At 42.9% G+C, this 27,901-nt stretch overlaps 1 protein-coding gene across 1 annotated transcript; it reads right to left on the bottom strand.

The window, feature by feature from the left end:
- LOC132770884 (solute carrier family 2, facilitated glucose transporter member 9-like) lies at positions 1–27,192 on the bottom strand. The gene is made up of 12 exons (XM_060768264.2): positions 26,799–27,192; positions 20,167–20,265; positions 18,751–18,911; positions 17,905–18,029; positions 16,725–16,870; positions 14,551–14,683; positions 13,510–13,697; positions 12,640–12,750; positions 8,220–8,321; positions 7,820–7,895; positions 2,583–2,710; positions 1–987 (listed from the first exon to the last, which is right to left on the bottom strand). Exons 1-12 carry the CDS (start codon positions 26,838–26,840, stop codon positions 745–747), a joined length of 1,554 nt encoding a protein of 517 aa, XP_060624247.2. The 5' UTR covers positions 26,841–27,192; the 3' UTR covers positions 1–744.
- Positions 27,193–27,901: the final 709 nt, after the last annotated feature.

The following is a 27,901-nucleotide window of genomic DNA, read 5'->3' as shown; positions in this document are numbered from 1 at the left end:
TTCCAGGGCCAAGCATTTGTTTTATTTTTCAATTTTGTTTCAAATGGGATGTATGCATGTCTTAAACCAGATTTAGAAATGTTACTTTGGGGGATTATAGCTCCCAATTTGGCCACTGGCCTTTCTAGCTGAAGGGATTCTCGGACTTGTTGATGGAAAAGGCAATGTTTCCAAACTGTAGAAAGACTATGCTACCATTTTTTGTGTGCTTGTAAATCTCTGAATATGGTTTCAGGTAATATGTTGGCATAGACTGGTAGGATCATTGAACTGGAAGGAACCCAAGGCCACCTAGTCTAAACCGCATGGCTTCAGGCAACCTAAGTCTTGAAAAAAGGTTGATAGGTTTCCGTAAATATTTGTAAATCCTATAAAGGATGAGTTCCAACCATGACATTATAATCATTTCATATATACCAGTTGCCTGAAAATAGTTGTTATTTAACTACTTTGATTTTAAGGCTTCAGAAATAGGCCATGGAGGAGGAGGAATAAATTTGGATGGAGGGTACCCACAAATGTTTGGGGCAGTGATCAGTTGGGCAGAATGAGGCAGAAGAAGAACCTGATTCAAACTTAGTTTTCTACAAGTCCTTTCTGGACTACTGACCAGGCAGAAAGAAAGGAGCTGTAGAAAGACAATCAAATGATTCCATCTCCCTAAGCCCAAACACAGAAGACATCTCACTAAGATGGCTTTCCAATAGATGGAATTGCTTCAGGAAATAGTAAACAAGATAAGCATCATGGGTTAGATTCTGACCCAGAATATTCCAAGGAACTGTTCTCCAGGGCTCCATAGCCATTGAACTTGACCATCTTGACAGCATTGGGCAAGCGAGAGAAGAAGCTGTGGCGAGAGGCAAACATGTGGCTGATTTCCATAAATGTCTTGTTTTTAGTCTCAGGGATGATGAAATAGACATACAATGCAACCGCAAGGCAGATGCCGCAGAAAACCAAGTAGCAGTAGGCACCAGCTGACATCTGAAAATGAAAACAAAGTAGAGTGAGGAATACAACCAGAGAGAAAGAATGCACAAGATTCATCCAATCATCATATTTACTTGCAGTTTGGAGGTAAACCGTACTATTTCAACCCAAAGTAACACTCATGATAACGCAATGCAACTCTGAGAAGGCCCTGTCTCTCGTCCCCACCAAACATGTTTGTGAAGAAGGCGGTATTGAGAGGAGGGCCTCCCTGGACAATCTTAAATTCCAAGGTGGGACGTAAAAGAACTGATGATGGAACTGGCTTACAGTTTGGGGCAATCACGTTCTGTCAGGCAAACGCCTCTGAAAAGAATATTGCCAAGAAAACCCTGTGATAGGGTTGCCATAAGTTGGAAACAACTTGAAAGCACATAGCAACAAACTTTCTTGTGATGTGGTACTGTTGCAACCAGCTGCATTTTTCTGCAAGTTCTCTTCCTGTAATTTCAGCATCACTCACTGGTCTGGTTTTCCATCAAACATCAAGGCTTAGAGGTTCGATACAAGTCATAATGCCAGGTTTAGAAAAAGAGAAACAGACACAAGCAATTGAATGCTGTGTTTGTCTCACAAGTTGTTTCTAAACCAAGTTAGGAGTTACATCCCTAGTTTTATGGATAGGGTAGACAACCTAGTGCTTATTGACCCCAGAAAGCAAGGTTAGGGATGATGGAACTTTGAGTCAACATCTGGATGGCACCAGGTTGCTTACCCTATGGTTTCTCCCACTCACAAGCTGGAGCATTATACTCTCACGGAAAGACTTAATCAACACAATAGGTACATTAGATGGAAGAATAAATAGGTGGGGGGTCATTCCTCACTTCTAATGATGGTCTCTTTCGGTGTTACACAGAAAAACCAAGCATTAGTCTCTCTTCTATATTGTGTCCAGCAACCATTGCCAGGACAATCCCTGTATGAGCACCAATATGGGCTGGATCCACACTGCCTTGGACCACCAAAAGATCCAACAAGTCCATACTTCGGGAAATAAATCCTGACTGCTCATTGGAGGGAAGGATAGTAGAGGCAAAGATGAAGTACTTTGGCCACATAATGAGAAGAAAGGAAAGCTTAGAGAAGACAATTATGCTGGGGAAAATGGAAGGAAAAAGGAAGAGGGGCCAATCAAGGGCAAGATGGATGGATGGATGGCATCCTTGAAGGGACTGGATTGACCTTGAAGGAGCTGGGGGTGGTGACAGCCAACAGGGAGCTTTGGTGTGGGCTGGTCCATGAGGTCATGAAGAGTTGGAAATGACTGAACGAATGAACAACAACAACCACACTGCTATACAATGAAGTTTGAATCATATAATAGATTCAGCTGTGGAGAGCAGTTTTAAATGTATAGTATTCTGATTCTGTTTAATTGTAAGCCTGCTCAAGTCCCATTTTTGGGAGAAAGGTAGGTAAATTTGGAATGAACAAACCAGTCAATTGATATTAACTTCTTGGAAGGTTGGTTTTCTGCCCAGAGCTTGGGACCATTACTTTCTAAAGAGCTAGTCCTGTTATGAGCGGTTACTTCTAGAAACCCCCAATCAGCATAGCCCACCACCCACCCAAAGGAACCATCTTACCTGCAGGAAAGGAAACACAAATCCAACAGTGAAGTTTGAGAGCCAGTTGAGGGAGCCTCCAACAATGTAGGCCGATGGCCGGTGGGACTGCTTGAAGAGTTCAGCTGTCATCAAAAAGGGAACGCCAGCTGTGGAAGAAAGACTATGTTTAGAGCCAGAAGGGCTTGTAACTTGAGTTCCTACCCATATACCTTTGGTATATGAACAACCCTGAGAGTAATTAAGGGCCCTTCCACACAGCCCTATATTCCAGAATATCAAGGCAGAAAATCCCACATTATCTGAGTGTGGACTCAGATAACCCAGTGCAAAGCAGATATCATGGGATTTTCTGCCTTGATATTCTGGGATAGAGGGTGTGTGGAAGGGCCCTGAGTCCACACCCAGATAATGTGGGATTTTCTGCCTTGATATTCTGGGATATAGGGCTGTGTGGAAGGGCCCTTTGACAATACATATGAGGTTTAGTTAAAAAGATGTAGACTAATGAAGGTATTGGAAGATCCCAGTATTCCAAAAGGAAATCTCACAGAAGTTAACTTCTAGATCACTTTGTTTTTCTAAAAGGTCTCTCCTGAACATAAAATAGTCCAGAGAGGGCCAAAAATATGGCCACATTGTGGTTTAAAATTATTTTTGTTGTGGAAGTAGGGAGCCAATATATGTGGTCCCAGCCATATGGTGCCAATAGATTCAATATAATTATGTCACAGAACAAATTGAATTTGGCTAATTGGTGATGTCAGGAAGATCAAATGATGTTGAATTGTGTTAATCCAATAATAGCTATCCGGGAATATAAATTAAATCACATGACCCATTAAGATAAATTGAATCTGGATAGACAAGATCCACATACATGTGTCGACACTATATAGTTCTAATCTTAGGGATCTCTAGCACATTCCCCTGAATTATACCAGTTCGGCTTTGTAGCAAAAGACCTTAAGTAAGGGTGCTTTACAATTAATGCCATTTGACTGCACTTTAGTTGCCATGGCTGAATGCTAGGGAGCCATAGGATTTATAGTTTGCATGTGGTAGAGAAGGCTGAAGACCTTGTAAAACTACAAGTCCCAAAATTTCATGGTATTGAGCCATGGCAATTTATTTATTTATCATGTGAGAAGTGAATTGAGAATACAGTTATTATGTATAGAAAAACCACAAACAAAGTTAAACACTTGGCATTATACTCAGGGGCGGCTCAAGCCATTACGCAAAGTAAGCATTTGCAGTATAGTTGATTTTGTCCAGGGGCGCTCTTGAGGCGCTCTTAGGGGAAAATAGACCTTGACATATGTGAGTTGTAGTTACTGGGATGTATAGTTCACCTAAAATCAAAGAGCATTCTGAACTCCACCAATGATGGAATTGAACCAAATATGGCACACAGAACTCCCACGATGAACAGAAAATATATATCAGTGATTGGTTGGGGGGGGGGGGGGGCAAAATACTGTTTGCTTACCATTGAAAATTACCTAGGGCCGTCTCTAATTATACTAAATTTCTTTTGAACATAAGTTGCCCACTTAAGAGTGCCTCTGGTGTTCCATTGTGTATGTGGCAGGGCTCAGACTGCATTGTAGTAAGTGGTCTGTGGCTTGCTCTTCTCCACACTCGCATGTTGAGGACTCCACTTTGTAGCCCCATTTCTTAAAGTTGGCTTTGCATCTCATGGTGCCAGACTGCAGTTTGTTTAACGCCTTTCAAGTTGCCCGGTCTTCTGTATGCAGGGGAAGGGGGGTTTCTCATTTGGTCCAAGTTTCTCATTTGGTCCAAGGTTCTGTGGTTTAGCCTGCCACTTTTGGACTCTCACTTGCTGAGGTGTTCCTTTGTAGATCTTGGGAAGCTATTTCTTCATTTAAGGCATTGGCTTACTGGCTAATATCTGAACAGAGCATGGGCTGGAGATGTCAATGCCTTGGTCCTTTCATTAACGGTTGCTGCTTCCGAGCGGATGTCAGGTGGTGCAATACCGGCTAAAATATTATAGTTTCTCCTGTGGTGTAGGGCATAGACATCCTGTGATAATGTGGCATATTTCATTAAGAGCCACATCCGCTATTTTAGTGTGGTGAGATGTGTTCCACACTGGGCATGCATACTCAGCAGCAGAGTAGCAAAGTGCAAGGTCAGATATGTATTCACTGTGTCCGGTTGTGATCCCCAGATTGCTTGCAGCCATGACAATTAAAGTGATGTCAAACCACATTAATTTTACAAGGAAGATACTAACTCACCAAATTTCAAATCCCAGGGTTCTATAAGATGGATCTATGGCAGTTGGATGAATCCATGACAGTTGAAGTGACATGTTTCTAACTAAACAATATAGCCCTCACTAGATTGTGCACTTGTACGTACGTTGCAATGTATATTCAGAACTGAGCAGAGTTTCAGAGTAAAGACAGTCCCTGAGTTACAAACATCCAACTTACAAATTACTCATAGTTACAAATGGGAGTGAGACAACTGGAAGTGAGAGAAATCTACCCCTAGGAAGGGAAATTCGCTCTTGGAAGAGTCATCATAGGGGAAAGGTGTCTCCACTGAAGTTTTCTCACTAATCGTTATTTCCACAACAAGTCAAATTTTTCAAAATCCAATTATCACAGGGACAGAAAATGAGGTGAAAGCTTCTGAAAAAGGGCAAAGACAGCAAAACAAGCACGACAGGGGTGTTCACCCTTCCCTATGCTATCCAAAGCTTGTGTGCATGTGTGTTTGGCTGGGTAGCTGTGCTGCAATCCAGCAAAACAGCATGCACAGTTACCAAGACAACAAGGACACAGGCCCTCCCCTATTTTCACATCCCTTTGCCCCCCTCCAACTATTGAAAACAGGGGTCAGTTTTCCAGGGCTTCGAAAGCGTTTCCTAAATTACCCTCTGCTCTAGTTTGGCTCTCCTCCACAACTGAGTATACAACAACATCACTGATTAAAAGAGGGTTCTTTAATGGAAGGAACTTCCCTGCAAAACAACCTGGGGCGGCGGGGAGGGGGGGGGGAGTATTTCACTTCTAATGATGCTACTTGTCCTAATGCACCAAGATTAGTCTTCTTTCTGTTGCAATTTAAGTAACACGTCCTTCTTTCAGGAGCATGCAGAATGGCTTCCTTAAAATGACTTCTAAAAAACTTTCAAAAATCCATCCAAGGAGTGCTCAGAACCACTCTGCCCCCCCCCCCAATCCACCCTCCGCCCCCGTTTGAGTATTGCTCACAGATCACCCAGAGTGGGAAGAGAGATATTTTTATTTAAAAAGTCAGATTCATCATTGTTTGTGAACAATGAGCCATTAAAATCCTAATTAAAGATGTAATTACAGTGAATAAATTCTGGGCCGAGAATGAGTTATGGATCTGTTGGCTGCTGCACTAATACATCAGTTGGGTAAACCAGCAGCCGCCTCGTCCATCATATTTAGAGTGCTCCGCTTTCGCCTCTTCCTTAGCAGCAGGCAGAGGAATTGCCTCAGCAGCCCAAATTAAGACAGGAAAGGACTTCGCAACTTTGAGAGGCCATGCCAGTCTCACTACTTTTAGGTGATGAGATTGAGCTTTCTGCCATTATTCCAAATGTTTAGAGGTGGGAAGGCAACGGGCAGGAACAATGTTGCTCCCCAGATGTTCATAGACTGCCATTCCTATCAGACACCATTAGTATTGCCAATGGTGAAGACTAATGGTAGCTGTAGTCCGACAATATCTGGACAGCCCTGGCTTTGAGTATTGGGCTGGAGAGGGACTTGAGAGATTCGGGTTGAAGTCCTTATAGAGCCATGAACTCTTAGTCTTAGTTGACCTTGAGCAAGTTAATCTTAGCAACTTAACAGGAGCGGCACTCAGGGAGCACCCAACTCCTCTGTTGAGTCAGCTCCACTGGATGCCAGTTTGCTACCGGGCACAATTCAAAGTGCTGGCTTTGGCCTATAAAGCCCTAAATGGTTCCGGCCCACCTTATCTATCCGAACACCTCTCTTCCTACGAACCCACTAGGAACTTGAGATCATCGGGGGAGGCCTTGCTCTCGATCCCGCCTGCCTCGCAAGCGCGTTTGGCGGGGACGAGAGACAGGGCCTTCTCTGTGGTGGCCCCTCGGCTGCGGAACTCCCTGCCTAGGGATATTAGATCAGCCCCCTCCCTCCTGACCTTTCGAAACACAGTGAAAACCTGGCTCTTTGAGGAAGCATTTGGAACCTCGGGATAAATAGACAAATTTGAATTGGAAAATGACCCAGGAATGGCCAAGTCAATGGAACGGATGAGGATTTGAACGAGAGGACATAGTTTTAAAGTTTGTATTATTTATTGTTTTATGCTTTTAAATGTATTGTACTGTTTCTTTTTTGCTTTTTATCGATGTATGTATTTATATAAGGCATCAAATTGTGCCAACTTTGTATGCCGCCCTGAGTTGCCTTCGGGCTGATATGGGCGGGATAGAAAGGATGTAAATAAATAAATAATAAATAAATTAGCCTTTTCTACCTGATAGGATTGTTCTGAGGAAAAAAAATAGGTAGGAGGGGAGCCATGTGGTCTGCATTTGGCTTCCTGGAGGAAAGATGAGCATGAGTGCAACTTTTCTTTCGTGTCTGGAATGACCTGAGGAACTGTACATTGCTTCTGGTGTGAGAGAATTGGCAATCTGCAAGGACATTGCCTAGGAGATGCCCATCCTGTGGGAGGCTTCTCTCATGTGCCCAAATGAGAAGCTGGAGCTGACAGGTAGGAGCTCACCACACTCCCTGGATTCAGACAACTGGCCTTTCTGTCAGCAGTTCTGCTGGCACAAGGGTTTAACCCATTGCACCACCTGGAGCTCCTATGGATGCAAATACTCCAAACATATTTACATTTTCAGAACATGAACAACCTCCCTAAGAAAACAAAGACATTTGGGACATTTTACAAGAAGAGTACTAATTTGCTGTCCTTAAGAACCCAGATTATTCTGTGCTATATCAGATAACCCACTTCTTATCATACCCTATCCTTCCTAGTCCTTGACAACACAAATAGGCCAGTGGCCTTTAACCCAGACTTCTGTGGTTTCAGCGTCTTCACAGTTCGACCCAGCTTGAATAATTTCCACAACCTTTTGGGCTACAGCTCCCAGAATTCCCCAGTCTTCCAGGTTCTAGACTTTTGCTGGCTCCCGGTGATCTTAAATCAGGGATGTGTCAGCTTCCATTCCTTGGTTTCACCCAACAGGACAAGGAACTCACCTGGACCTATGCAGAATCCTGCAATGATTCCGATGACACAGGCCACACTGACATAACGCATCCAGGAGACAGCTGCCTGGAGAGAGACAGGAGGTTTTCAAAAGATTAAATAGCAGGCTGCAAATGGGCATCCACCTCTTACTCTGGATTCTCAGATGACATGACTTCTGCTTCTCTGCTGTAGCATGAGATTGGACTACAGCCTACTAGTTATCCCCGTCCCTTTGACCTTGTATGATCAGTTACTTCAGTCCCAACCAGTGATCTACAGCATTCTTTGCTTTCCCAGTTCTCTCTACCACTCTGAGTCCACACAAAATATCCAGGACTTGGGACACTACAGAAACAATGTTACCCCCAAGACCCAATGGTCTTTCGGTTCTTATTCAGAAGTTCCTACCTGCAGCAACAGAGACACAGTGATGCCGGCACAGCATATGCCCATGAAACAGAAACCAGTTATGACAAGTGGGCGACGTCCCAGCTTCTCAATCGTGAAGCACTGCAAAAAATAAATAAATTATGAGGATAATTGTTGTTGATTTGGTTGCATTCATGTGCACAAGTGAGTAAGACGGCAATGCTTATTGGACAGCGACAATAGTATTTCATAAAGCAGGGGTGGTGCCTTTGGGCTGAGACAGGCGGGATATAAATATGGTAAATAAATAAATAAATAAATATAGCCTTGACTGTTTTGGTGGACTCTGGTCATTAATACCAAAATATATTTTTACCACCACCACTGAAAATTAGGGAATCACATTCCCTTATTTTAATTCCAACAAGGCTTGATTCCTCTCTTTGGATTCTCAGAGTGCCACCAAATTTTCATGCCATTGTGAGACATAAGTTTAAGAAAGAGATGCCTGATGGCAGGACCATCTTATCCCATCAACAGCATAATGGAGCTGGAATATGATCCTTTAGCAATTCTGGATTTGGTCTCTGGAGCTGCAAAGAGATTTGGGATTTAGTGAGAGAATAATGGGCCCATTACCACTCTGAAATTATAAAATCTTATATTTAATGGGTTAGATGCTGGGAATGTATGTTCTGGGTTTTGTTCCTAGCTTTCAGAAGGAGTTTCATTTAATATATCAGAGACAGGAGGCACTTAGAAGCTGAACAGTTCAGCTCAGCTCTGGGAGAAGACAACACAATGTCTGATAAAAGCTGGTGCAAAGAGGGCTCAGACACCAACATTTGCAGGTTGATTCCTAGAGTGCAGTTCAGCAAATAAGTGAGGCCCTGGAGATAGGGCTCTGGACATGTCACCGGGACAGACTGGCAAAAAAAGGAAAGCCCTGGGATCCAGGAGCTTGTGGTTGCCAGGATTGGGGGAAAGAAGCTGCCAGAAGGAAGCCGAAGCAGGAAGACTGCTGACAGCAGAACAAATGCCTGTAATTTTATAACCAACCTCACTGCATCCATTGGGGGCCGTTTTTGTCGGCACTCAGGAGCAATCAGGCTGATGGAGCGATGAGCTTGCCAGAGTTAGGCATTGCTGATGGGCAGCAAAGGCGGGTGGTGGGCGGGAGAGCTATGCGTTTGGGTAATAGGGAGAGGCACAGTTCCGACACGGGCGGCCCCTGGGTGATAGCTGACTGGGAAGCTGTCCCAGCAGCGCTAAAATTTGGAATCAAAGGACCTGTGACAGTTGCAGCAACCAGCCCTGTTGAAAGAAGGTGGCTTCAAGATGTATTAGGTATGAGATTTTTCTGTAATTTATACCTCTGGTCTAATAAAAGAAACAAACCTGCACTAAACTTTATAGTGAATAGGTTCAACAAACTTGCTGCGGATGTAGCTAAACTTCCTGCCAGAAGCTTTGGTTCTTCCTTTCTGTAACCCACACAAATGTATGAACAAAAATCATGAAGTCTTTTAAAATCATCTCCCAAGGCAAATCAGGAATGTACATGTATCTACCTCTAGCGCAGTGGTTCCCAACCTATGGTCCGTGGACCACCAGAGGTCTGCAAGAAGAAAATTATGGTCTGCAGCCTCACCATTACTATACAATTTCCTCAAAACCACACAGCAACAAGAGTGACTGGTTTCGCGAAACCCTCTTATAGTGCTGAGGCAACAGGGATGTTGGGAGGAGAGAGGATGACTACCCACAAAAGATTACTACTACCACATCAGCTCTCGATTATTAAATATGGTTTTCTGTGGGCGAGCAGATGGTGACTACTGGATGGCATATGTTCTGTATCAGAAACTAGAGCTGGTGTGGTCTATCCAATGCAATTTTCTGAATCAGCACCACAAATAACCAAACCGAATCTAAAGATGACCAAAAACCGATTCATAACCCTTTTGGTACTAATGTTGGAGAGTGGTCCCTGGTCAAGTGGTCTCTGGTCAAAAAAAGAAAAAGAAAAAGGGAACCACTGCTCTAATGGGAAACAGGTTTGTTTGCTTCCTAAATCTTTTCTGCCATTTTGTCTTACCGATGGGCTTTACAAGATTTCTCTTTGGTTTTTCCAACATGATGGCACTCCTACTAAATTGCCCAGCTTGGTGTGTCAATTTGCTAATCTCATAATGTTCAGATGTATTAAGAACCAAGCACCGTTTTGTATGAAAATATTTTCTGTTTCAAAATAGCAATGTGTGTCTAGCTTTATGAGTGGGTGCATAGATATTCATTGATGCTAAAGTCTCATTCTCAAGGAAAACTCCCAATTGCTGTGAACTGTGTTATTGGAACACCTGGCCAAGCAGCATTTTGTTTGAGTATCTTTTCTCTTTGGGTCAGCTCTCCCAATTGCTGCTTGAAATATTTAATGTGGTTGTTGCACTCCCCAATTCAAACCTAAAATCAAATCAATTTCCCTCCTCCACAGAACCCGAAGGCAATCACAAACTGGATTATATATGGAAAAACAGGGAAACTATAAGTTAAGTTATGCAGTTTAGCCTCTACATCAGCATTTCACAACCTGGGAGTTGGGACCCCTGGGGGGGGGGGTCACAAGAGACAGTCAGAGGGGTCACCAAAGACTTCATGACCAACTGTGTTTTCTGTTGGTCATGGGGGTTCTGTATGGGAAGTTTGGCCCAATTCTGTCATTGGTGGGGTTCAGAATGCTCTTTGTAGGTGAACTATAAATCCCAGCAACTGCAACTCCCAAATATCAAGATCTATTTCCCCCAAACTCCACCAGTGTTCACATTGGGGCATATTGAGTATTCATGCCAAGTTTGGTCCAGATTCATCATTGTTTGAGTCCATAGTGCTCTCTGGATGTAGGTAAACTACAACTCCAAAACCCAAGGTCAATGCCCACCAAACCCTTCCAGTATTTTCTGTTGGTCATGGGAGTTCTGTGTGCTAAATTTAGTTCAATTCCATCATTGCTGGAGTTCAGAATGCTCTTTGATGGTTGGTGAACTATAAATCCCAGCAACTAAGGTGCTGGTGTTATCCTACAAAGCCCTAAACGGTTCCGGCCCAAAGTACCTTGCAGACCGCATCTCGGCCTACGAGCCCACGAGGGCCTTGAGATCATCCGGGGAGGCCCTTCTCTCGGTCCCGCCTGCCTCACAGGCCCGTCTGGCGGGGACGAGAGAGCGGGCCTTCTCGGTGGTGGCCCCCCGGCTGTGGAACACCCTCCCTGCTGAAGTTAGACAGGCGCCCTCCTTGATGGCCTTTCGTAGGAGCCTGAAAACATGGCTCTTCGAGCAGGCCTTCAACTGAGTGTATCTTGGAATGACATTGGAATGAACTAGGACTATGAATTTTCGGCTATGACCCCAGGACTCGACGAAGCGGATTTTTAGTATAAGTATATGTTATGTTGTATCTGTCTGGTTTGTATTGTCGTGATTTATTGTACACGGTTTTTTCCTTGTTGCTGTTCACCGCCCCGAGTCGCCCTCGGGCTGAGAGGGGCGGTCAATAAATGCAAGAAATAAATAAATAAATAAATAATAAACTACAACTCCCAAATGACAAAATCAATTCCCACCAACCCCAACAATATTCAAATTTGGGCGTATCAGGTATTTTTGCTAAATTTGGTCCAGTGAATGAAAATACATCCTGCATATCAGATTACAATTCATAACAGTAGCAAAATTACAGTTATGAACTAGCAAAAAAAATAATGTTATGGTTGGGGGTCACCACAACATGATGAACTGTAATAAGGGGTTGTGGCTCTACACTGTATAAGCAGAAATAGCCAAGATACTGTTTAACATCTGCAGAGCATAAAGTTCTACCCTTGTACTCACGCAGAGCTCCAGAAAAGTAATGACAAGCAGGCAACAGGACAAGACTGGTTGTGGTTTGTGTGTGTGTGTGACCCTAGAATTCTCTGCGGTGTCATCCAGACTTTGCTACTGTTCCAACCCACACCTTCCTGGACTCCTTGACCCAGCACTTTAATCACTTCTGGTCAGTGGAGATCACCATGGCCTAAAAAGCCAGTGAGACAGAAAGAGAGCCAAAACAGATTTCACAGCTACTCTCTTATCTTACTCTGTTCTGATAAACTTTGGACCTCTATCTGCTCAGAGACATTGCAACTTAGCAGTGGACTCTCTCCTTCCCGTTGCTGCACAAGTCTGGCCCTTAAACACTGGAATGTCCTTCAGTCCATTGCATCAAATATTCACACACAAACACACAAGTTATCCTTAAAGCTGTGTTTGTCATGCTTGATCTCTCCAAACTCCCTTTTTTGCCTCTTACTTTGGAAAGCTGGCTATTTTTTATAAACAAACTCCCTCCTTCAGCACCATTTAATATCAAGTTAAATCCCTTTACAGACAAGATAACCCAGTCCAAAAATTTCCATACTTACACCTATCAAACCAGCGATGACTTCAATTGCACCAGTGCCCACTGTTGTGTAGGGGATTTCTGGGTCAGGAATGCCAGCATTCTCAAAAATGGCATTGGTGTAAAACCAGATCTATCAACAGAGAAAAATAAAATCATGAGCGTAAAGACCTGCTTTGCATTTTCTTTGGAAGTCCCTCTCGGGGATGGCTGCACTGGGCATTAGGAAACATGACCTAACTGATTCAAATTTGTGCATTGTTTCTGAATGAAAACTGAGGCTCCTTCCACACAGCTGAATAAAATCCCACATTTTATGCTTTGCACTGGAATATATGGCACTGTGGACTCAGATAACCCAGTTCAAAGCAGATCGTGTGGGATTTTCTGCCTTGATATTCTGGGTTATATGGCTGTGTGATCCAGCGAATATCACTGTGTTGGTGAGGACAAGGCTAGGTTCAAGGCAAAATGAATTTACAAAATAGCATTAACTGGAAAATGAGTTACACTAAACCACTATAAATGCACAATGTGAATGGAAATAATGATTTGGAGAGGAACGAGTTGGCAACTCAGATGTCTTTGCTTCCATATATAGAAGATGCTGCAGAACAACAGGTGAAAACATACAGATGAAGAGCTTGGAATTCAATATTTCATTCTCCTTTTTGGGTAAATCCTACGATTTACTATCCAGTATAGCTACTGATTTGAGAATTCTGGCAATCATAGCTTAAAAAGAGAGATACTCTTGTTCAAAAAGGGAATGAAGGTAACAAGGGAAGAAAAAAATGCTTGGAGCTACAGAAGTTAGATGGTGAGAAGTCACAGAGAAGCCTCATGGCTGGGCTGCGTCCTTGAGATTATAACCAAGAGCAAGAGCCCTTACCGCATCTATTCCTGAAAGCTGCATGCCCATGTTGATCACCACAACAGAGAGCACTTGCCATCGCACAGAGCAATCCTTCAGCAATTGCCACACGGACAAAGTCTCAACAGAGGCAAGGGAACGTTTCTCCTCCTCCATCTCTTCAATCACATCCTGCACATCGTACTTGCCAAGGAACCATCGCAGTGCTGTGGGGAAAAGACGGGTGAAACAAGTCAAATAAGAACAATGCTCTGAGCAAGGCTGAACAACCCACCGGGTGCATGAGGTCCTTAAAGCAAAATTTACTGGTTTCTGGTGACCATAATAAAAACTATTTTCAAGTGGCTGGATATAAAAATTCAACACTTCCATGTTATCTCTTTGGATCTTGCGTGAAGTATATAACCATATAAATCAATAAGTAATTCTGTGGTTAAGTATGTATGCTCCATTCCTCTAGCCCTTGTTAGTTGGCGCATGTAAGAAATCAGTAGGTGTGTGTGTGTGTGTGGGTGTGTCAACTGCACAAAGCTGATTGGTCGGGCTATGCCCAGGGAGCTGACTGAGCCTGGGACTTTTGGATACTGTTACATTGGATATTCCATTGGTCAGCAGGGCCAGACACAAAAGGATGGGACCAAAAATATCAGCATTACATTAAAAGTCCTACTGAGACTAAGTTAAACTTTACAGGTGATGTGCAACCCTTTAGGCTGGGTGGGAAACCATATAGATGATGATGTGATGGGCAAGTGGATCTAACTCTCTGCACATCACTAGAGGCCTGAATTGAGATCCTATAAAGGAGAAACTGTCCTAAAACATGAGATTCCCTATCCTTGCATGAACTTCAATATCCTTGAAGCCTGACCTCAATATCAGAGCTTTCCTTTATAAATCAAATTTTTGCTTTTGTTTTTTAAACCAGGAAGGAATCAGGGTTGTCCCCCTGAATCTGGGGTTCTCTCATTTGCTAGACAGGAAATTGGAAAGGAGTCTAAGAAGGTGGGACTTGGCTCTTTCCCAGATCTGGGCACCCTAAGGGAGCATGCCACTCACCCATGGTAGCTTCTTCGACATTGTTCTTCTCAATGAGCAGGTAACGAGGGCTTTCTGGAAACCAGTTGAGCAGTATTAACTGGACTAAGGAAGGCACAACAATCACAGAGAGGATGAGAGGCCAGTAGGCATCCTAGAAAGAGAGTGTCCAACAGAGATTATTCCTTGTCATGCTGATCCTACTAATGGGGACACACACATTGGAACGACGTTGAAACACAAGAGTCTTTTATTAAACAATTCTTTTTCTAAATGCACACAAGGGGAGGCAATGAGGCTGCAAGGGAAGGCCACAGTTATTGGCTTGGGGGAGGGGGGCGTACATTGATTGAAGTGAGAGTAACCTGAGATGCATCTACACGGAATTAATGCAGTTTGACACCATTTTAATTGACTTAGGTCAGTGCTTTGGAATCAAGGGAGCTAGTGAAGCACCAGAATTTGTTGGCAGAGAAGACTGAAGATCTTGTAAAATTACAACTCCCATTTATTTTCATGTCAGGAACGACTTGAGAAACTGCAAGTCATTTCTGGTGTGAGAGAATTGGCCGTCTGCAAGGACGTTGCCTAGGAGACACCAGAATGTTTTGATGTTTTACCATCCTTGACAACTCCCATGATTCTATTGCATTGAGTCATGGCAGTTAAAGTAGTGTAAAACTACATTAATTTTATAGTATAGATCAGGCCTGTACAACGTGCGACCCTCCAGGTGTTTCAGCCTCCAAATCCCAGAAGCTCTAGCCAGATGTTCCATGGCCAGGAATTCTGGGAGCTGAAGTCCCAAACACCTGGGGGGGGGGGGGAGGCTGCAGGTTGTGCAGGCCTGGTATAGACGCATCCCTGACAGCTACCTCCCTTCCTATTACAAATCTATTGTTTTACTTCTTTATCCGGAGTGAACTCTGATGGTGATTTCTTTTTTCCTCTCTATTAAAGCGGTGCACCTATCTTGCAACATTGTTATGTTATATATCACTGGTGGCTTATTGTTGGGAGAAAGTTTGGGGTTTGAACAAGAAGGGTTAAAGGGATTTCAGTGATTGCTTGAAGTTCTTTTTTGGGCAGAAGTAGAATGGTGTCACCTGGCATATCTTTTGTTATGTAATTAGAGATAAATTGCTATAATGGATAGGAAACCCTACGTTGGACGATGAAACTTATGTTGGTGAAGATGACTCTTCACTGGCAATTCTTCCTGGGCAGGGAAACCTGGACTGGAATCTACTGCTGCCTATCTTCATGATGTTTGGTGACTTCCAGTAAGTATTGTGGGTATTTTAGGATTAAACCAATCTTGTTCCACTCTGGGCAAAGTGATACTTTGGAACTTGCTGGAAATGATGGAGTAACCCTCAGCTTTAGGACAGTTTAGACATTGGAGTCAGGTCTGAATTGGACTGATCCATGGTCCAAATAGGACAGTGGCATCAGCACCTTTTCCCTGTCCTCATATGTGCAGGGGAAAGGGATGGATTATGTCCCTGCTGCTGCTCACAGCCAGCCATGGAGCTCCATCCAAGCTCTTAACTATTGTGGGCACCCCATTCTGAAATTGGCAGGTAAACCTATACGACAACAAGAAGGTTGCTCCTTGCTGGTTGCATGGGCAACATTGTTAGAATGAAGCACCCATGGTGGCCAGGAGCTTGAATGGAGACAGAGTTTTGAGTAATGAGCTGGCACTTTCTGCCAGAGACGTCTCAATTCCTTGTCAAATCACAAATGCCAAGAATTGAACTATGGCACTTAAAATAAAATCAAACTGCTATTTTGCACTTTCAGTTATTTGCTTGTAAACAAACCGAAACATCATAGCAATGTCTTAAATTTCCAACCATTTTGCTTTCCATTGGGAATTCAACCTGGATAATAAGCAGTGCCCTTGAAGCTTTTCTCATCTACTCCAGGCACACATAATAACTTGGGAATTCCAGAAGTGAACGTCTATCTAGCCTTTTGTTTCTCTGGTACTAGTTTATGATCTGACAACAACTAACTATAACATTTCTTATTGTGCACTGGTGTGTGGGGCATTTTGTTGCTTTTCTTCTTATGCTGAACTGCTAATCCAGCCACTTCTCACCACTAGCTAGGAGTTATGAAAGAACTTCAAACTGCCACTTCTGTGGTCAAACCCATTCCATGCAGGTAGTAGAATTGTAACCATTTACCTCCCCAAGAAGCTCTGGAAGGCCAAGGACCTGGGCAGAAAAAACACCCAAGCAAATGAAGATGCTTGGTACAAGGCCCAGAAATCCACGGATGTTCTTGGGGGCAATTTCTCCCAGATACATGGGCACCACACTGAGACAGATACCTGGTAGAGAAAAAGAAAGCAAGTTTTGTGTTACTATTGTCACTTCAAGAAACTCAGAGAAGAGAAACATAAATAAACATAGCAACACTCCTTGACCCAGTAAACCCAGAATCAATGGCAGGCTAAATATGCTGTCAAGTAACAAATATCTACTTAATCTCTAAAAAGGAGCCCCCGGTGGCACAGTGGGTTAACCCCTTGTGCCGGCAGGACTGAAGACCGACAGGTCGCAGGACTGAATCCGGGGAGAGTGTGGATGAGTTCCCTCTGTCAGCAGAGACATGAGATAAGCCTCTGACAAGGACGATAAAACATCAAAACATCCAGGTGTCCCCTGGGCAATGTCCTTGCAGATGGCCAATTCTCTCACACCAGAAGTGACTTGCAGTTTCTCAAGTCGCTCTGAAAAGACTCTGAAAAGAGCCTTATTGGACCACTGCAATAATGAAGCAGAAAGAGGTGACATGTAAATGCTAAATAACTAGAAACAAAACACGCAGTACGCAGTATGTGTGCGTGTGTTAACATGGCTGAATGCCCATATAGAAAATTAGTATATCCAAGACAATGGAATTATAAGATGGGATTTTCTTCTTAGGAGACATATTGTCTAGGCCTGGATTGTGAGTCATGTCAGTCCTGTCCCCAAGATTTCGAAAGGTTTCAGAAGCCCTAGTCAGCTTGGTCAATGATGAGGGTTTATGAAGGATGAAGTTCAAAATATCTGGAAGAGCAAAGACTGAGAACCACTTGCCTAAAAAAATTACAATTTAAACAGTTTTTTGTGAGTATGAAGAATGGTTGCATTCTGACACTTCACACTAATTCACAGAGACCAGGGGCTGATAATGTATGTGGACCTTAAATTACAGTTGAACTTCAATTCCCAGAAGCCCTAACTGGCATAGCTTATAAAGAAATGTTTGGAGTTACAGTTCTAAAAGATCTGTAGGGCTGCATGTTTCTCATCTCTAACCTAGATCTCTCACACACAAACAAGAAAGAGAAAATCTGGGCAGTAGAGGGTCTCCTACCAGAGTGAATACCGGTGATGAACCGTCCAAGAATGACCATTTCAGGTGATTCCACGTAGCGACTGAATCCCATCAATGTGCCAGCCAGGAGGACAAGGAGATTGCTACGCACCAAGGTGCCATTCCTAGGAATGAATGTAGAGATAGTCGAAAATTCAGAAACTTTAAAAATCCCACCACGTTGTTTCCCTCTTCTTTGTCTTGGGCAAAATGAAACTCAAGTGGCTCCCCAAAATTGTCATTGCACTACCTCTTTCTTGCTTTTTATGGCATTCATGCTGCTTTTGTATTTCTGTTACAACTTCTTTACAGAATCATAGCACAGCCTTCTTCATCTCAATGCAGCCCAGATGTTTTGGACTATAAGTCATCAGATACGAGATTAGGGTAGATTAAGAATACATGGATTTGCTAAATACAATGTAGGACACTGAGAAATCTCTCAGAGGCTGGACTTTTTGTGACATCCAAAGCTTCAGCTCAGGGTCAAATTAACTAGGGGCCTTCCACATAGCCCTACATCCCAGGATATTAGGGCAGAAAATCCCACATTATCTGAGTGTGGACTCAGATATCACAGTTCAAAGCAGATATTGTAGGATTTTCTGCCTTGATATTCTGGGATAAAGGGCTGAGTGGAAGGGCCCTAACAAATCTAAAATAATACACGGAGGTCTTGGAACCTATTGTCAAGGGGAATTGTTGTTTCTGGAGGCTTCCAGGTCAAAGACCACAAATGCAAACAAAAAACAAACAGTGATGCTGTGGTACATGCAGTTTCATACCCACTCTTTGCCCACCTCTTATGTGCATTATTATGTGCCATATTGTGAGCACTGCCTTTACCTTCCATAGATGGTGACCAGAATTCCCACAGGAAAGGACCCCACCAGGCCTCCCAGGGCAAAGACTGAGACCGTCAGTGAGTACATGAGCATGAGTGACCTTTGAGAGAGGCCTTCCCCATATCGGTAGTGCCAGGTTGCATTATAGAAGGCTTTGATGTGCTGCAAAGGAGAAAGATATAGTATATAGATGAGAACATGATAATCTTAGAGCAGTAGTTTCACATACTTTGTGGAGTGGAGGATGTCAACCAAGATAAGCTATTGACGAGTAAAATAATTAGGTACAGTTCAACATGGCTTATCAGGAAACAGAGATAAAACCTTTCCCACTCTCTGGATCAACTTGAGACTTCCAAGTAGTGATGTCACTAGGGTTAGGGGAGCCAACCCCTGGCAGCCAGGAGATCACTTAGCTCTGGCCATAAGTGCCACTCATTGCCCAGAGAAGCCCAGCCAGTAGGCTTCTGCTGTTCTTCTTCTAGACCACCTCAGCTTGTCCCAGATGAAAGTTCCCTTCTGCCCTGACATCATGCAAGCAAACTGGTGGTTTCCCAGTGGTGGCTTTTGTCTGAAAAATGCTGTGATGTTGAGCCACTGGTTGAGGAGAAGGAAGGAAGATGAGAGGAGGAGCACCCACTCCTGCCACCTGGAGAGGCAGGGAGGCACTTCCTCTTGGTAAGACAATCCTTTCTGTGTCAGCCCTTCTGATGCTGTCACCCAGTGTAGTCCTCACCCCTCTCTGCCCCTCTAATAATGTCATTCCATCCAGGGCAAAACCTGAGAGTAGGATCAATCCCTATGTATTAAGCAACAGAAGTGGAGTGGGCAGATCAAAAGACAACCTGGCAAAATGGCACTGCCTAAAAGAATCCTCCACCTTGTGTGACTGTGGAGCAAAACAGACAGCTCCACATCTGTATGCTTGTCCACTATGCCCTGCCTCATGTACACAGGAAGAATTATTGGAGGCTACAGACAATGCAGTTGTTGTTGCCTGTTTTTGGTAAAAAGATATTTAGCCACTTGTGCTCCTTCTATTTTTATCAGTTTTATACTCATTTATGCAATGCCTTTGATACAAAATAAATAAATAAATAAAGCATAAATCATTTGTTTATGGTTTGTCATTCAAACACTCATACAAAGATAAATATTCTTCCTTGAAAATTAATACACATTTTTTTGTGAAATCAGAAGGTAAAACTTGATACCACAATGACTGGGAGAAAACAGCAGCAAGCTGTTGCTCTGTGAGTTGAGCAGGAGATTTGTACACAGTCCTTTCATCTTGCCTGAAACTGAGCCTACTAAAACTAGAGAGTTTGTACTTTAATCTTCTGGAGATATGCCATGAAAACACAAGCCCCGAGATCTGGCAACCCTAGTGAGCATGTACTTTCCACTATGATCTTACCGCTGTTGGAGAGTTCACTACAGCAAGATTGTAGCCATAGAGCATTGAGGATCCAAATGATGACAGGAGTGTGACAGCAATTAGAGGGAAGGTGAGGTGCTGGGAAGGACAAAAATGCATGTTAGACATGGAGATGGAAAGAGGTTGGGAAATATGCTGTATATTTCCAGAGTTGCTTTAGCTCTTCTACACTAGTGAACCAAACAACATCAAATTAGTGCCATAAATTCCAGAGGCAGTTGAAGAATAGCTACAAAATGATAAGAGGGGTGGGAAACTGAAACAACTGACATTTTAGCTCTGTTTGGTTAGGACAATGGGCCCTTCCACACAGCCGTATAACCGAGAATATCAAGACAGAAAATTCCACAATATCTGCTTTGAATACGTTATCTGTGTCCACACTCAGATAATATGGGATTTTCTGTCTTGATATTCTGTGATATATGGTTGTGTGGAAGGGCATATATACCAGTCCACATTGCCATATATACCAGTTCAAGCAGATAATGTGGGATATTATTCAGCTGTGTGGAAGGAGTTTATGTTGCTCTTGCAAAGTTTGTGGAAGGCTTTACCTAGCTTCTTAAAGCAACACAACTCTTTAACACATGAAAACATGTTAGAAGAATAAAACACAGCTAAACAGAAACATGGGTTGGCATCAATTCCTTAAGGGAAAATAATGCAGAAATCAGAATGAGGTGGTTTCCAAAGTATACTAGTTTGAGAAAAGGTTTGAATAATCTGGCTAGAGACCAGAACCTCTTTACCCAAGTGTGGATGAATGGCAAGGCACCACACTTCTATAGGTACACAATTTCTATGTCATCTTACATAATTATAGCACTACGACTCCACTTTAACTGGCATTTTTTTTGTCGTGTCAGGAGCGACTTGAGGAACTGCAAGTCGCTTCTGGTGTGAGATAATTGGCCGTCTGCAAGGACGTTGCCCAGGGGATGCCCAGATGATTTGATTTTTTATCATCCTTCTGGGAGGCTTCTCTCATGTCCCCGCATGAGGAACTAGAACTGATAGAGGGAGCTCATCCGCCTCTCCCCAGATTCGGACCTGCGACCTGTCGGTCTTCAGTCCTGCCGGCACAGGGGCTTAATCCACTGCGCCACCGGGGGCATATTATGGCATTGATCCTTTGGTTGTGACTACAGTTCTCCAGGTGAGAATGCTATATAGTCCACCTTTAAACTAGAGATCTCAGGATTCTATAGAATGTAACCATGGCAATTAAAATGGAACCATAGTGCTACAATTCTATAGTTTGAAAGGGGCCATCTTTGTCAGAAACTGCTGTTCCTATTATTTCAGCTCATTGGAGTCAAAGTAAATGCTGTATTATCATACAAAGTGGCAAAATAAACCCATTTATCAAAGTAATCCTACAAAACAGGAGCCTCAGCCAAATACGATTGAACTATCTGGGTGGTATCAGTGTGAAAAGTGCCTCAAGCTTTACTCCTACCACAGGAATGCTTTGCTCTGAAGACAGTAGTCCTTTTGTAAATATTATTTATTGGAATCATGCAGACAGTGTTATCTCAAGATGTATTTAATGTATTTCCTGAAGCAGGTATCAGAAGGGTGTCAGTATTGGTATAAGGGCTTTTTGACTCAGCCTCTTCCCCTAATTCCATTTTTTTTCAGAATGTAAGAAAACGTAACTGTGTTGTTAGACCCTTCATTTAATTTATTACAATTAACAGATTTCATCATTAGGTATGCATTCATTTGCCTGACTATGAGCAGCTGAAGCTCCAAACAATCCAATGAAACAATCCAAAGAGTTGGGTCATCTTCTTAATACAGAAAACATTTGCAATTGGCAAAGTCTGTCCACACCCTCAAGATCTGGGATCTGGAACTAATCAATACTATAGTTTGTGTCACGCTGCAGCACAGCTTATGAAAGTCAGTCATATAAGCTTTTGCACATTCCCCCAACAGTTCTAGAAGGGCAAGGACAATCCGAATTAATCCTCTGTCCTCGCTCCCCCCCCCCCCCCCCAGATATTTTTAAAATGGCTCAGATTGTTGTCGAAGGCTTTCATAGTCAGAATTGTTGTGAGTTTTCTGGGCTGTATGGCCATGTTACAGAAGCATTCTCTCCTGACGCTTCACCCACATCTATGGCTGGCGTCCTCAGAGCTAGTGAGGGTGCCTGCAATAGATGTGGGTGAAATGTCAGGAGAGAATGCTTCTGAAACATACAGCCCAGAAAACTCACAGCAACCCAATAGCTCAGTTTCTTTCTCCTCTTCCCACTTTCTCCCTTTGTCTTTTTTCAGTTGGTGGAAACTGATCTCAAAGTGTAAAAGTAACTTGTGCTCAAATAGTGGAGCAGAGCGGGAAATCTTGTCCTCCCCAGTCGGCTTAGGCAAAAGCAACGTGCTGAAGTCCACCCTAGTTTGTTTGTTCTTCCTCATTAATGATGGTTGCCATCTTGATCACCCTCTGATGTGGCTTGGCTACATGTTTCATCTGTAAAATGTCGAAGGGTGTGTTTTTGCTAATATAAGGGTCTTCTACGTCATGCAAATCAATGTAGCAGTTGTAGGATACATGTCAGTTACCATGTCTATCTGAAAGGATTTGGAGGAAACTTTCCAAAAACCAGACCAGAGAGTGGAAGAACAATTATCCAGCAGAGAAGGAAACAGTGTTTGTTTATGACAGAAACTGATCCAGAAAACAAATGAAACACCGTTCTAATGTGTATTCTAATATATACAAGTATATAACTGATGTGCCTATATGTATAAACTCCTACAATGGAGTTGGAGTCTAAGAGAAGACAATACTTGATAAAACCTTTTATATTATAATGAATATGGGCTCAATTTCTCACTCTGTCTCATACTAAGGTTCCAGGATGATAGCCTATCTGGGGATTGAAGAATATGCTAAACACGAATATGCTAAACACTTTTTCTAATTCTAAGCCCTAGCAATCCCCCTCTTGAAGACTGGTTTGTTTAACAGATTTTAATTCTAATTATCAGAAGGTATTTTTGATGTCTTTCTAAAGCAGTGGTTCCCAACCTTTTTTTGAACAGGGACCACTTGACCAGGGACCACTTTGGCCAAGGACCACTCTCCAACATTAGTACCAAAAGGGTTACATATCGGCTTTTGGTCAACTTTAGATTCAGTTTGGTTATTTGGGGTGCTGATTCAGAAAATTGCATTGGATAGACCACATCTCTCTAGTTTCTGATACAGTGTGTATGCCATCCAGTAGTCACCATCTGCTCCCCCACAGAAAACCATATTTAATAATCTAGAGCTGATGTGGTCTGTCCAATGCAATCTTCTGAATCAGCACTCCAAATAACCCAGGAAGACGCCTAAAAATGAAGACACCAGGCGCCCCCATTTCCAGGCACCACATGGAACAGGAAGGGGGGGAGGGGAGGAGAAGAAGCAGCAATCAGGAAGCTTGTTGTTATGCCTCCTTTCGTGGGTAGTCAGCCTCTCTCCTCCTGACATCTCCATTGCCTTGGCACTATAAGAGGGTTTCACGAAATCAGTCACTCTTGTTGCAATGGTGCAGTAACGGTGGTGCCAAGGACCATATTGTAGTTTTTGGGGATCACTGGTGGTCCACAGACCACAGTTTGGGAACCCCTGTTCTAAAGAAGCCAATTTAAATGACAAAACTCCTAAAACAGTCAATGAAATAGCAGAACTGACAACACTGGGTGTGCTTGGTCCATTCACAAGGAAAGGAAGAAAACATTCACATTGCCTGAAGCTTTGTAGAAGAAAGATGGGTGTAAAAAAAGCAAACACACACCCTTTCAATTCTTCTTTAAAAAGGAATTCCCAAATACATCTCAGATGACACACATCAGATTGTGTAGCTGCAAAAAGAAGGCAATTGCCCAGTAAGGCTCAGTTATATAGAGAGGCTTTCTTAAACGGGTAGTGTTAATCCAGGCCATATGAAATGCGTGTGAATATAAACCAAAATAACTAAGATTGGTATGCAAGAAGCTTAAACTAATGCAACGGTTGTAGCAGTCAGATGGGAACTTCTATAGCAACCGTGAGATACTTTGCTAAAGCATTATGAAAGAAACCGGCATCTATATAGACAGAGGGCATAGAAAGAAAGAAAGACTCTTTTATGTAGAACATGATCTGCAAGAGTAGCAGTTAAATCGGGATAAATTTGCTTCAGAAACCACATTTAACATTTTCCTTAATTTAGAAACAGCCATTGAATTATAATAAGATATATTAGGAAGAAATGAATCCTCTCCCCCACAATCACATGTTCATGCAATTGGGCTGGAATGTTAATATATAATTGGGTCACTGATATGTTTTGATATACATGCAAAAATAACTATATTGGGATTCTTAGCTTCATTTTTCAAAACAGATCAGGCAGATGGCTGTAGAAGTCCTTTTTAAGTAAAATCAATTACTCTAAAGAAAGAAAGAAAAAGAAAGTATATAGAATCCTGATTACTAGATGGAAAGCAAATACTATCTTTTTTGAGCAAAAAACCTTAACCCTTGTGGCAACCAAGTCCCTTCTCTGGTCCTGAATGGGAGCATAGCCTTTAAGATACATTCAAAACAGACCAATATGTGGCTTCCTCTCCATGCAAATAGGAAAAGAAAGGAGATAATCTAGTACAGTGGTTCCCAACCTTCCTAATGCCACGACCCCTTAATACAGTTCCTCATGTTGTGGTGACCCCCAACCATAAAATTGTTTTCGTTGCTACTTCATCACTGTAATTTTGCTACTGTTATGAATCATAATGCAAATATCTGATATACAGGATGTATTTTCAATTCACTAAACCAAATTTGGCACAAATATCTGATGTGCCCAAATTTGAATACTGGTGGGGTTGGGGGGAATTGATTTTGACATTTGGGAGTTGTAGTTGCTGGGATGTATAGTCTACCTACAATCAAAGAGCTTTCTGAACTCCACCAGTGATGGAATTGAACCAAACTTGGCACAGAGATCTCTCATGACCAAGAGAAAATACTGGAAGGGTTTGGTGGGCATTGACCTTAAATTTTGGATTCAAACAATGATGAATCTAGACCAAACTTGGCACGAATACTCAATATGCTCCAATGTGAACACTGGTGGAGTTTGGGGAAAATAGACGTTGACATTTGGGAGTTGTAGTTGCTGAGATTTATAGTTCACCTACAATGAAAGAGCATTCTGAACCTCACCAACGACAGAATTGGGCCAAACTTCCCACACAGAACCCCCATGACCAACAGAAAATACTGTGTTTTCTGATGGTGTCTGGCAACCACTCTGACACCCCCTTACGACCCCTCCAAGGGTCCCGACCTCCAGGTTGAGAAACGCTGATCTAGTTTGACTGGGATCACAGTATCTGGGAAGGATTTCTGGGGAAAATGCTTGCAAGGATATGTACACACAGCCCCATGCAATATTGACACATATTCTCTTCCACTATTTTTATATGGCTAGGGCAGCCATTCTAAACAAATAGAAATCCGTTTCTAATCTGACCCTCATCCAGTGTTTATTCTCAGGCATTGTTTCTTGTTCTATCTCTCTCCAGGTTGGTTTGCAAGAGTCTTTCAGAGCTACTATTGTCCCCTTCAAATGATATATAAATTTAATCCTGAAGGAGAGCTAACCAACACTGTGTTCTTCTGCATATGATAGTGGGCAGAGGAAGCCTAGTCGATCATCTCTGATTAGACTAGGACAACCGTATCCTTTAAAGGAGCCACCGATGGCGCAGTGGGTTAAAGAACTGAACTACTAAACTTGTTGACCGAATGGGTGCAGGTTCGAATCCGGTGAGCGGTGTGAGTTTCCACTGTCAGCCCCATCTTCTGCCAGCCTAGCAGTTCGAAAACATGCAAATGTGAGTAGATCAATAGGAACCGCTCCAGCGGGAAGGTAATGCATTCCATGCAGTCATGCTGGCCACATGACCTAGGCGGCGTCTATGGACAACTCTGGCTCTTCAGCTTAGAAATGGAGATGAGCACCAACCCCCAGAGTCGGACATGACTGGACTTAATGTCAGGGGAAAACCTTTACCTTTACCTATCCTTTAAATTAACTCACTGCCAAGTAAAAGCCTATATAGCCAGATGGCACGCAAAAAAACTGGATGGCCAACCTAGAACTGGAATAAGTCACCTTTTTTGAGCCTCATTGCAGAATATAATTGCAACCAAATGAAATGTGATTTGGAAAGCAGCAAAAGAGAAGCATTATGTTTCAAAGGATCCAGGCAGCACTATTACAAACACACATCTTTGTCTTAATCCAACGGCATCTGGTAATTGAAAAATCTTGAGCTAGGAAACTTGAAAATGTCTTTCTAGATTGACTCAACTTCCCACTCCTGTTTTTGCCTCATGCTCCCGAGGATAACATGCTCACCCCAAACACAGGAGAGCAGGAAACTCTCCTGCCAGGAAGCCCAGAGCACAGTAGCTGGAAATATAGCCTTGGCTGCCGTTCTCAAGTCGGGTGCAATTAAAATCCCAGCTAATCACTTGAGGTATGCAAAGCACAGCGGCAGGCCAGGCTTGAGAGAGATACCTCTGGGTTTGTGACATGCAGATATCTCAGTAAAATTACTTACCCCAGTAATCTTCCTGTAGACAAAAGAGGGGTTGTTTTCCATTTGGGCAAGGTATCTCTGCCTGCCTTATATCCACACAGTGCGATACAGGTTTTGCAAAAAGGAACAAAATACCTTGGCTTGCTCATTTCAGAGGCCCATGATAGACAAAACTGTCCAGAAGAAAAACTTGAGGGAAAGGAAAATGAAATACTTGTTGCTACAAGGAAATCCAGGGAGTTTGAAGCCAGGAAAAAGGCAGTTCCCTCACAACTTTGCTAAATGACGGACGGGTAGAAAAATCCACTGGAACTGGGTCCAAACCAAAGGCAGAGTGTGAGGAACAGAGATGCAGGAGGCGGAAGTAAAGTTCTCCTTAGTTAAGCCTTTGGAGGCAGCACACAATCACATGATAGTTAATGTGATTCGCTTTGCTTACTTGAGAGACAGCTATATGGACAAGAATCTGGAACTGAGAGGACCTTCTAGCCTTGGCAGCTGCCCAGGGCTCTTTTAACCCCTCTGTGCTTGGATGATGATATCGGGGTATTGGGAGTGGAGGAAAGCCTCTTAGAAATCTTTGGAAACAAAGGCCACTGTGAAAATGAAATGAATGTAAAGGGACAGAGCACCAATTATGAGATTTAACCTACATGACTCAGCAAAAGCGTACAGGAGGTCCTTAAAACCTGAAAAAGGGACAGGTTGACTATCACTTATCTGAAATACTTCTGTGGAAAGGGACACTTTTTGGCCTTACAGCTGCATATGCTAGGCAGCGTATTGGTCTGTGTTGAGTATTGTGTATTGGGTTTAATACCCTTTTAATGCATTGGTGGACCATGCTTTCATTTACAAAAATCAGATCAGGGTTATAACCATGCTTCCATTGGCCATTATTAAATGATGGTGGTAATTTACTGTCATGGCAGACCAAAAGACAACCTGGCAAAATGGTACTACCTAGAAGAATCCTCCACCTTGTGCAACTGTGGAGAAGAACAAACAACTCAGCATCTGTATGCTTGCCCACAACGCCCTGCCTCATGCACAGAGGAAGAACTGTTTAAAGCTACAGACAATATGGTCGCTGTTGCCCATTTGAAGTCTAAAAGTATTTAACT

This window comes from Anolis sagrei, chromosome 3 (genome assembly GCF_037176765.1).
Source record: "Anolis sagrei isolate rAnoSag1 chromosome 3, rAnoSag1.mat, whole genome shotgun sequence".
NCBI lineage: Eukaryota > Metazoa > Chordata > Lepidosauria > Squamata > Dactyloidae > Anolis > Anolis sagrei.
Note: the sequence above shows the minus strand (reverse complement) of the source record. Positions and strands in the feature narration are given on the sequence as shown.

Bases quoted from the DNA above. Each gene is read 5' to 3' on its own strand.
- LOC132770884 (XM_060768264.2), bottom strand. From the start codon at position 26,840: ATGGAAAACAACCCCTCTTTTGTCTACAGGAAGATTACTGGG. The intron at 18,030-18,750 runs GTAAAGGCAGTG...ATTCATTCCTAG, and splicing joins CTGGTCACCATCTATGGAAG to GAATGGCACCTTGGTGCGTA. The intron at 988-2,582 runs GTAAGATGGTTC...TTTCATTTTCAG, and splicing joins TTGTGTTTCCTTTCCTGCAG to ATGTCAGCTGGTGCCTACTG.